A 9280-nucleotide genomic window follows, 5' to 3' on the forward strand; every position below is an offset into this window, starting at 1 on the left:
ATGAATATAATATGTAAATATATTATCATCATCACCAATTTACATCACTCTCCTTGTGGGCATGGGCTGGATAGATCTGCTCACCTTGATGGATCAAGAAGACCTCGTCTCTCTCACATCATTGCTGGATGCCCTTGTACACCACTTCAACCAGTGCTTTAGTACTCACTCAAGGGTGAATGTACACACTCTCTTTATAAGCTTTTGTATTCTCTCTGCCCCACCCAACTCTCTTTCTCTGGTTACTGTTAATAGTTACATTCCCTTACTGCACTTTTATCTGTATCCTGCTCTGTTCTATAACAAATGACCCTATTTTCTGCAATATGAAACAGCCTGTTTGTAATAAATATGTATTCTTGTTGGTAATATATAGGCAATGATCTGACAGCGTTCTTAGATGTTTGGACAAAATGCTTAGAGGAAACTCTCCCAACACTTTGGGTTCTGAGTTTAAAACCTGCCAATGTTCACTTTGCCTTTCATTCTTTCAGGGTCCCCTTTCCCTCAAAATTGCTAGCTTTCAACCCTGCAAAAGACCCGTATCCCATTCAGAGGGAATGTTGTGATCTTGGTAACTTACACACCATGGAAACCGGGTAGCTGGCCCCATGAATCATAGGGCTGAAGAAATACAAAAAAAACAAAAAAAACAAAAGAACAAATCATTAACTATACATTCAGATTCAGGACAGTCATGTGTATATATAAAGTGAAGCAATATTGTGGACTTTGCCTACACCAGCATATGACTGGTACACAGTTTCCACACTGGTTGTACGAAATGAAAAATATAAACCAGAATGCCAAGAGACAATAACTAATTTCTACAAGTCATGTTGAATTTTCTGTGGTTTGAGCCAATCCAAAGATTACATCTTTGGAGAAAGGGTACTGCCAGTGTTGTGTTGCTTGTAGTAGGTATGTTTGTTTCCATGGTTTTAGGGAGATATATGTAAATACATTTGTAACAGGACACACACGCATCAATAATATATATACATATATTATATATATAGATCTCATCTGCATCCTCTGGGTTCCAGCTCAAAGATCTGTACATATACATATGTATATATACATATATACACACGCATATACACATCCATACATCAAGTTTTGTGTATTGACATACACAAAATAAATTTATGTGTGTGTGGAATAAAGCATATTTCTTGTGTAGAATTAATTTTATTTCTAGCTATCTAAATATCTACAACTATACGAAACTGTATTCGTATAAATCTGTACAATATACACATACACTCACAGATATCATCATCATCATCATCATCGTTTAACGTCCGCTTTCCATGCTAGCATGGGTTGGACGATTTGACTGAGGACTGGTGAAACCGGATGGCAACACCAGGCTCCAGTCTGATATATATATATATAGGTACACACACACACACATATATATAAGCATATGTGAGCATAAATGTGTATGTGTATATGTGTGCATGAGATTTTATTTTTACATTTACATACACTTTCATAAATATATTGATATATATGCATGTATATACATACATACACACAAATATATATATCTATATATGTACAAATAAATACACATATATATTTATATGTATACACATATAAATGTACACACATATATACATGTATATATATATATATATGTGTGTGTGTGTGTGTGTGTGTGTGTGTGTGTGTGTGTGTGTCTGCTGTTTAAAAAACTGTTTTAAGATATTTCATGCAATGTATTTTTTTTTTCTATTTTCCATTGAAAGCGCATTGAGAAATTTTGGTTTATCAAAGAACTACAAAGTTTATTTTTGAAATATCAGTTTTTTCCTTGTCTTCGTTTAATTTCTGTTTTTTTTTTCTCCTTCCAGGAAACTATTCCAATTTTACCGTTCAATGAATTGTATTGGAAAGTTTTTCCCAACAGTGAGAACAGTTCTTAGAAATGGTTCCACTTCAAAGCCATCTTCCACTTTAAGCCGGAAATTTTGACACAACTGGAAATATATGAAGAAAATACAATTATATCATTGTATCTGGCATCAAAATTGGTTTTTTTTTTAACCCTTTAGCATTCAGATTACTCTATCAAAAGTAATGCTTGTTTATTTACATTGTTTTGAATAAATCATGAACTATCTAAAAATTTCGAGATTTTTGATGACATGTTGGTTTACTTTTAGAATGACATTGTTAGATAGGTGTAAGATGCCAGATCTGGTCAGTTTAAATATAAAGCAGGTAGAATATTCAAGCTTGATATGGCTGGTTTGAATACTAAAGGGTTATGCATTTTAAGAAAGGGGACAATTGATTAAATCATATAACATTCATTGACTGGTCGTTACTGGAAGAGAGGGCTAAGTCTCTCTTGGAATAATTTTGAATTCAGAATAGGTGCATATATATGGCTGTGGTTAAGAATTTCATATTGCGTGGTATCTTGGGCAACTATAGTTCCAGACAGAGACAAAAAACTGGTGGTACCCACTCGGCCACACCCACACGTGCATGTATGCTCGTGTGGGTGTGTTTGTATTGAGGTGCAGCGTAACTGGCTCCTTTGCCAGTGGCCCGTAAAAAGTACCATTCAAGCGTGGTCGTTGCCAGTGTACCTTACTGGCTCCCGTGTCGGTGGCACGTAAAAAGCACCCACTGCACTCTCGGAGTGGTTGGCGTTAGGAAAGGCATCTAGCTCTAGAAGCTTTGACAGATCAGATTGAGCCTGGTGCAGCCTTCTGGTTTGCCAGCCCTCAGTCAAACAGTTCAACTCATGCCAGCATGGAAAGCGGAGGTTAATCGATAACGACGATGATGATAATGATGAAGACAAGCATCACCGTCACACAAAAGGTATTCTTCACTCCTAATCTCCCATTGAAGCATGTCTGGCTTTGGAGAAATATTACCTTGCATGGAAACAGGTGAGGGTCAGTGACAGGAATGGCATCCGGCCTCCACGAATCTTGTAATGCAAGAAGGGAGAGTAACGTTAAATGATGACGACGATGATGAGAGTAAAAAGATGTAACTAAATCCATCAAGGCATCTTAAGCATCACTCAGTTTGGTCCTGCTAATTTAGTAGACGAGCAGAGATTTTGGTGTGCAGTTTCCTTTATAAGTCCAAGGATTAACGATAGCAAGTTTAAAGTAAAAGAGAAACAATGAATGATCTGTAGACTTACATGTGTTATTGCAAGGTAAAGCTCAAGTTCAGCAATTCGTCGACCTGAAATCAAAGAGAAACCATGTTTGATTTGTACATATCCATACATAAATACACACAGACACCTGAAAATAACTTTTCACCACTTCGTTCCTCGTCTCAGATGTTGAATCTCACAGAAATGACAAAGGACCGAGGGGATTGGTAATTTACTGTACATGAGAAGACCAGTCTAGCAAAGTAAAACCGAAGCCATAAAGGCATGTCCTTTAAGTCCATGCCTCTGCCCACCATCTGTCCCTGAAAAAAACCTCCCCCCGCAACCCATCTTCCTCCCCTTCCTCCACCCGACTTCACCTCATACTATATTTCTCTTCTTTTGCTCTCTCACAAACCCACCTTCATAATCTGTCCCTTTCGAATAGAGATTCAAAAGGGACAGGCACAACACATGCCCTTAACAACCCCACCCTCTACCTTCCTTACCCTCTAATCCATCATCATATATACATAAATACGCGCACACACACACACACATTAAACAGAAGTTTTAATCAAACTTTGTTGCAAGTTTTATTCCCTTGAGAAACATTGTACTAAAACCTCTCTAAGATGTCGTCCCAGCATGCCATAGTCCAATGACTGAAACAAGTACAACAACACCAGAAATTAACTATCTGTGATGCATTTAGGCACATTGAATGTTGATACTCACCGATGCAACTCCGGGAGCCGTGTCCAAACGGAATTACTGCAAAAGGGTGGAATTTGCGGGTGTCACTGCGAAACCATCTCTCAGGGATGAATTCATTAGCATTGGGGAAATTCCTTTCATCGCGTGACATTGCGTAATTGTTGATCATGAGACAGGTCTGTTTGAAAGAAATGAAAGATGATTCGATAAAAATCTGTCTATACACATAAATAGATAAATAGGTAGAGATATAGATACCTACCTACTTACATCATATCACACTTTGAAGGCTATGCGTTTGCAATCCAGGAACAGGAGATTGTCATAAAGTACCTAGTGAACAAGAGAGACAGTGACGCTCTTGTAATCCCAGGGTGCAACCGCATGTGTAGGCTATGTCCTGTTTCTGTGGAAAACATCACGCATGTGATTAGCAGCTGTCCTAAAATGTCGTCACGGTACTACCTCCCGGTGCGGCATGATGCTGTCGTTAAAACATTTTACAATGCCATCCGCAAAAAAGACAATCCTCTTCTGCTATGGAATATTCCCATCAAAACTTCTGTCAAATGTAAACATAACAGAAACAAACATAAATGATGGCTGCAATTCCATTTCGAGAAATGCCTTCGTTTGGTTGTTCTCTTAGAGCAACACAGATATGGTTTTTCAGTTCTGCAAGAGACCTACACTCTTTTTGCACAAATGTGACGACGATGGCTGTCTTTTGAAGCTGGTGTTAAAGAGAGCTTACCGCCCACGCTGACACATACCTTCATTCCACCATGGAATTTTTTCATTGAGCGTTTTATTTCTCTACAACCAGTCATTGTATGCAACAGACGCCTGTGCATAAAGCTTTTTAAAGTGAAGAAAGGCCTTGTACAGAGCCAATCCCACTCACTAAACAACGAATACATTTGCCCAAAAGGAAGAACTAACCTGTATCAATGAATGCAAACGAAGTAGCAAGCGTTAGAAAGTTTTCCTTCTGCAAGAGGGATAAACGTCTAAACGAAAAATGTTAGATAACCGTTGACTCTACTGAGTTCATTGGACCATCGATAGGTTTTGCTTTTTGCCCTGTGCGATGTCCAACAACTTTGGTTGCAAGTTTAGTCGCCAACGGCCCGCGACCATGAGACGGGCTGTACTGGGTTACGTGTTAACTATAGCACTAACAATGACTTGACATACATTTGTGGATTAAAGTAACATTAGCGAAAGTTTATTCACACATTTACAAATACTGACATTTGCACGCAATCTATCCAATTGACGTATGCACAAAACCCAAAAGCTGTCACTTTGTTAGTGACTGGCTTGAAATCGGTAAAGGAAAACATTAAATATATCCTAAATCGTTATCACACACGCGCGCGCCGATGGAACATATATTTACTTATCTAAATGTACAACGAAACCCTGAGATTGGTTTCACGTTTGAGGGGAAACTAATAGAAACATACTTATGTGCAGAGCATGTTTGATGTATATATGTGTGTGTGTAGCTTATCTTCCGCTTGTTTCAGTCATTAGTCTGCGGCCATGTTGGGGCATCACCTTGAAGAATTTTTAGTCGAATAAATCGATCCTAGTACATTTTTTTAAAGCCTAGTACTTATTCTATCGGTCTTTTATGCCGAACCTCTAAGTTACGGGGACGTAAACGAATCAACATCAATTGCCAAGCGGTGATACATATATATCGGGCTTCTTTCAGTTTCCGTCTGCCAAATTCACTCACAAGGCTTTGATTTGCCTAGGGCTATAGTATCAGGTCATTCCATAAGTTCTGTCCGATTTTACCTTTTTTAAAATTGAATGAAATTTAATAGTATTTTAGAATGTCTAATGGAATTAAAAATTATTTTTATGCATTTGTGTAAATTTAACCTAATTAAATATTATTTTACAGAATAATAGAATTAAAATTTATTTGATTAAAACCCTTTCTAACATGGAAGTATCCAAAGAGCATTTAAGGCACATAATGCTTTATGAGTACAAAAAAGGAAACTCTGCAGTCGAAGCGACTCGAAACATTCATTCAGTTTATGGGAAAGAAAGCTTGAATGAAAGAACTTTCAGAAGATGGTTTGCAAAATTCAGAAGTGGAGATTTCAGCCTTGAAGATGAAGATCAAACAGGACGTCCAGTTGACTTTGATGATAAGCTCCTTGAGGCATTACTTGAAGAAAATCTTGCATTATCAGTTGAAGAATTGGCAATAAAGCTTAGTTCAAACCATACAACTGTTCATCGTCATCTTCATCAACTTGGAAAGCTTCCTAAACTTGGAAAATGGGTGCCTCACGTATTGTCCGAAAGCAACCGCAAATCCCGAGTTGACATCTGCTCTTCTCTCCATTCTCGCGAACTCATTTCACCCTTTTTGTATAGACTTGTGACTAGTGACGAAAAATGGATCTTCTATCGAAATGTTAAACGCCATAAACAGTGGTTTGGTAAAAGGAAAAAAGCTCAATCACAACCGAGAAGGGAACTTCATGGGGAAAAGGTTCTTCTCTCTATCTGGAGAGATTGCAAAGGAATAATTCACTTTGAATTACCACCTCATGCAACAATCAATGCTCAAGTCTACTGTCAGCAATGAGAGCGTTTGAACCAAGCTTTGAAGAAAAAAAGACCCGCTTTAGTGAATCGAAAAGGAGTGATGTTTCGTCAGGACAATGCGCGACCCCACACTGCAATGATCACATCACAGAAGATCAAAGACCTTGGTTGGGAAAAAAGTCCTCATCCACCTTATTCTCCCGACCTTGCTCCTTCAGACTACCATTTGTTTCGTAGTTTACAGAAACATTTTTATATTAATCTGATCTATACATTTGTAGAGTGCAAATTTATTATTCTTAAACAAGAATATTATAGACAGTAACTTCGAAGTTTCAAACAATATGCGCGTGTGTTTGTTTACTGAATTTCTATCAGAAGACTCAGATCGACTGGAGGCTTTGGTAGGAATATCCCTTGGCCAAAGTTACACACAGTGAGATCGAACCAGGGATCGCGTAGTTATCAAGCAAACTTCTTAGCTACACAACCATGCCTGCCTGAGTTCCTCTCATCATAGTAGATATACGTAGTAGAAAATATTGCCAAACAGTCGGTCTTTGAAGAATCGTGAAAGAAGTAGCGAATAAATAAATAAACAAAGTCTCGAAACAGTAGGGAGAAAGAAAAAGAAAATAAATTCTAATGGCTGAAAGAAGATAAGCCTGAAGTGAAGGATAAAAGAGGAGATAAAGACGAAGTCGAATAAAGACACGTAAAAAAAAAAAAAGAAAAAAAAAAGGGAAAGAAGCTGACCTAGTTTTTTTTTACGTTGCAAGATTATTCTTCATACGATGTATTTAGTGTGTGTGTGTGTTAACTTACCCCCTTTGGTATGTGGTAGCCATCTAATACAATATCTTCTGTGGTAATTCTGGCTCCGATTGGGATAACTGGATAAAGTCTGCAACAACAACAACACAAATATCATTGAACAGGTTTAAGTAAATGGCAGCGACAACAACAACAGCAGCAAAAATGGGTTCAAGTTTTGGCACAGGGCCAGTAATTTTAGGGGAAGTGTAGAGTCGATTTCCTCGACCCCAGTGTTTCACTGGTACTTAATTTATCGACACCCAAAAGATGAAACGCAAAGTCGAACCCGGCAGAATTTGAACTTACAACGTATGGAACGTTAAGCATTTTCTCCGGCAATAAAGATTCTGTCAGCTCGCCACCCTAACAACAACAACGCCAGTAGCTTTGAGGGGAGGGGTTTATTGACCCCCGAGGGATGGAGGATAAAGCTGATATCCGCTGGATTTGATCTCAGAACATAAAGAGTCAATAACAACAGCAACAATAACATCAACAATAGTTTCAAATTTTGCACAAGGCGAAGGAGTGGCTGTGTGGTAAGTAGCTTGCTTACCAGCCACATGGTGGCACCTTGGGCAAGTGTCTTCTACTATAGCCTTGGGCCGAACAAAGCTTTGTGAGTGGATTTGGTGGACAGAAACTGAAAGAAGCACGTCATATATCTATATGTGTGTGTGTATGTTTTTCCCCCCACCAACATCATTTGACAACCGATGCTGATGCGTTTGCGTCCCCGTAACATAGCGGTTCGGCAAAAGAGACTGATAGAATAAGTCCTGGGGTCGATTTGCTCGACTAAAGGTGGTACTCGAACATGGGTGCAGTCAAATGACTGAAACAAGTAAAAGAATAAAAGAAAAAAAACGGCTAGTAATATCAGGGGTGGAGTGGGATGTGGTAAGTTTAATACATCGACGCTAGTGTTGAAATGGGGGTGCGTTTTCACAGCGGATGGCTTTCTTGACCAGCAGGACCTAACCCATCTGGTCAGATATTTCTTGAGACGGTGATCAGGCAATAAGCACACACTACTGAAGTGTATTTAGCTACTTCTGACCGACTGTTGTTGCTGAACGGTTCCGAGGTGACCGCTTAATTTGTCCACCAAACTGATGCCGCTATACCTTGTGGGTATCTAGAGAGTCTAAAGATCGGACCGAACTCAGCAGCTCTTAGGACAGCCACTAGGTAGTGATAATTCACCCGGTCGAACGCTCTGAACTGATCCATTATTGGTCAGCATACTGCCAAAGCTAGATCTATTCCTGATTCGTTCAACGATGTTGCGAATGAGGAGGATGTCGTAATTAGATCGTACGAGAATAACACAGGTGTGTGTGTCTCTCATTACTCAACTGACAACAAACATCAACAACACACTAAAAGCACGTGAGACCAAGAACAAACTGTAAAGTTGACCATAAAACTGAAAGTTGTAACCTTCAGAACACAAACTGCTACATAGGACAGACCGGTACAACACTCTCGTGTAGACTCACCATGCACTTGCAACATTACGCCACAAATCACAATACGAATTTGATTGGAAAATGCTGGAGGAGAATACTTATATATTTTATAAAAATCCATACAAAAATAGATTATGGAAACCATATTTATATCGCAATATAATGTCAAAATAAAACATATGAAAAAGTTAACAAGTGTTAACAGGCGTGGCCACCACATGGTTTCGGGTTCAATCCCACTGCGTGACACCTTGGGCAAGTGTTTTCTACTATAGCCTCGGGCCGACCAAAGCCTCGTGAGTGTATTTGGTAAACGGAAACTGAAAGAAGCCCGTCGTATATGTTTGTGTGCTTGTGTTTGTCCTCCCATCGCTTAACCGATGCTGGTGTGTTTACATCCCCGTAACTTAGCGGTTCGGCAAAAGATTCCGATAGAATAAGTACTAGGCTCACAACGAATACGTCCTGGGGTTGACTTGTTCGACTAAAAGGCGGTGCTCCAGCACGGCTGCAGTCAAATGACTGAAACAAGTAAAAGAATATATATATTTATAAATATATATAT

The 9280-nt window shown here is 38.9% G+C and overlaps 1 protein-coding gene across 2 annotated transcripts in view; it reads right to left on the bottom strand.

The window, feature by feature from the left end:
* Positions 1-1171: 1171 nt before the first annotated feature.
* Positions 1172-9280, bottom strand: part of LOC106880954 (cytochrome P450 27C1) — a 34776-nt gene continuing 26667 nt past the window's right edge. For both annotated transcript variants that reach the window (XM_052965987.1, XM_052965988.1), the window contains exons 6-9: positions 7253-7331; positions 3872-4028; positions 3176-3219; positions 1172-1985 (exon numbers count right to left, since the gene is read on the bottom strand). In XM_052965987.1, coding sequence (XP_052821947.1) covers positions 1875-1985; positions 3176-3219; positions 3872-4028; positions 7253-7331 — 391 coding nt within the window. In that variant the 3' untranslated portion in view covers positions 1172-1874. The remainder of the gene's footprint in view (positions 1986-3175; positions 3220-3871; positions 4029-7252; positions 7332-9280) is intronic.

Source organism: Octopus bimaculoides, chromosome 3 (genome assembly GCF_001194135.2).
Source record: "Octopus bimaculoides isolate UCB-OBI-ISO-001 chromosome 3, ASM119413v2, whole genome shotgun sequence".
NCBI lineage: Eukaryota > Metazoa > Mollusca > Cephalopoda > Octopoda > Octopodidae > Octopus > Octopus bimaculoides.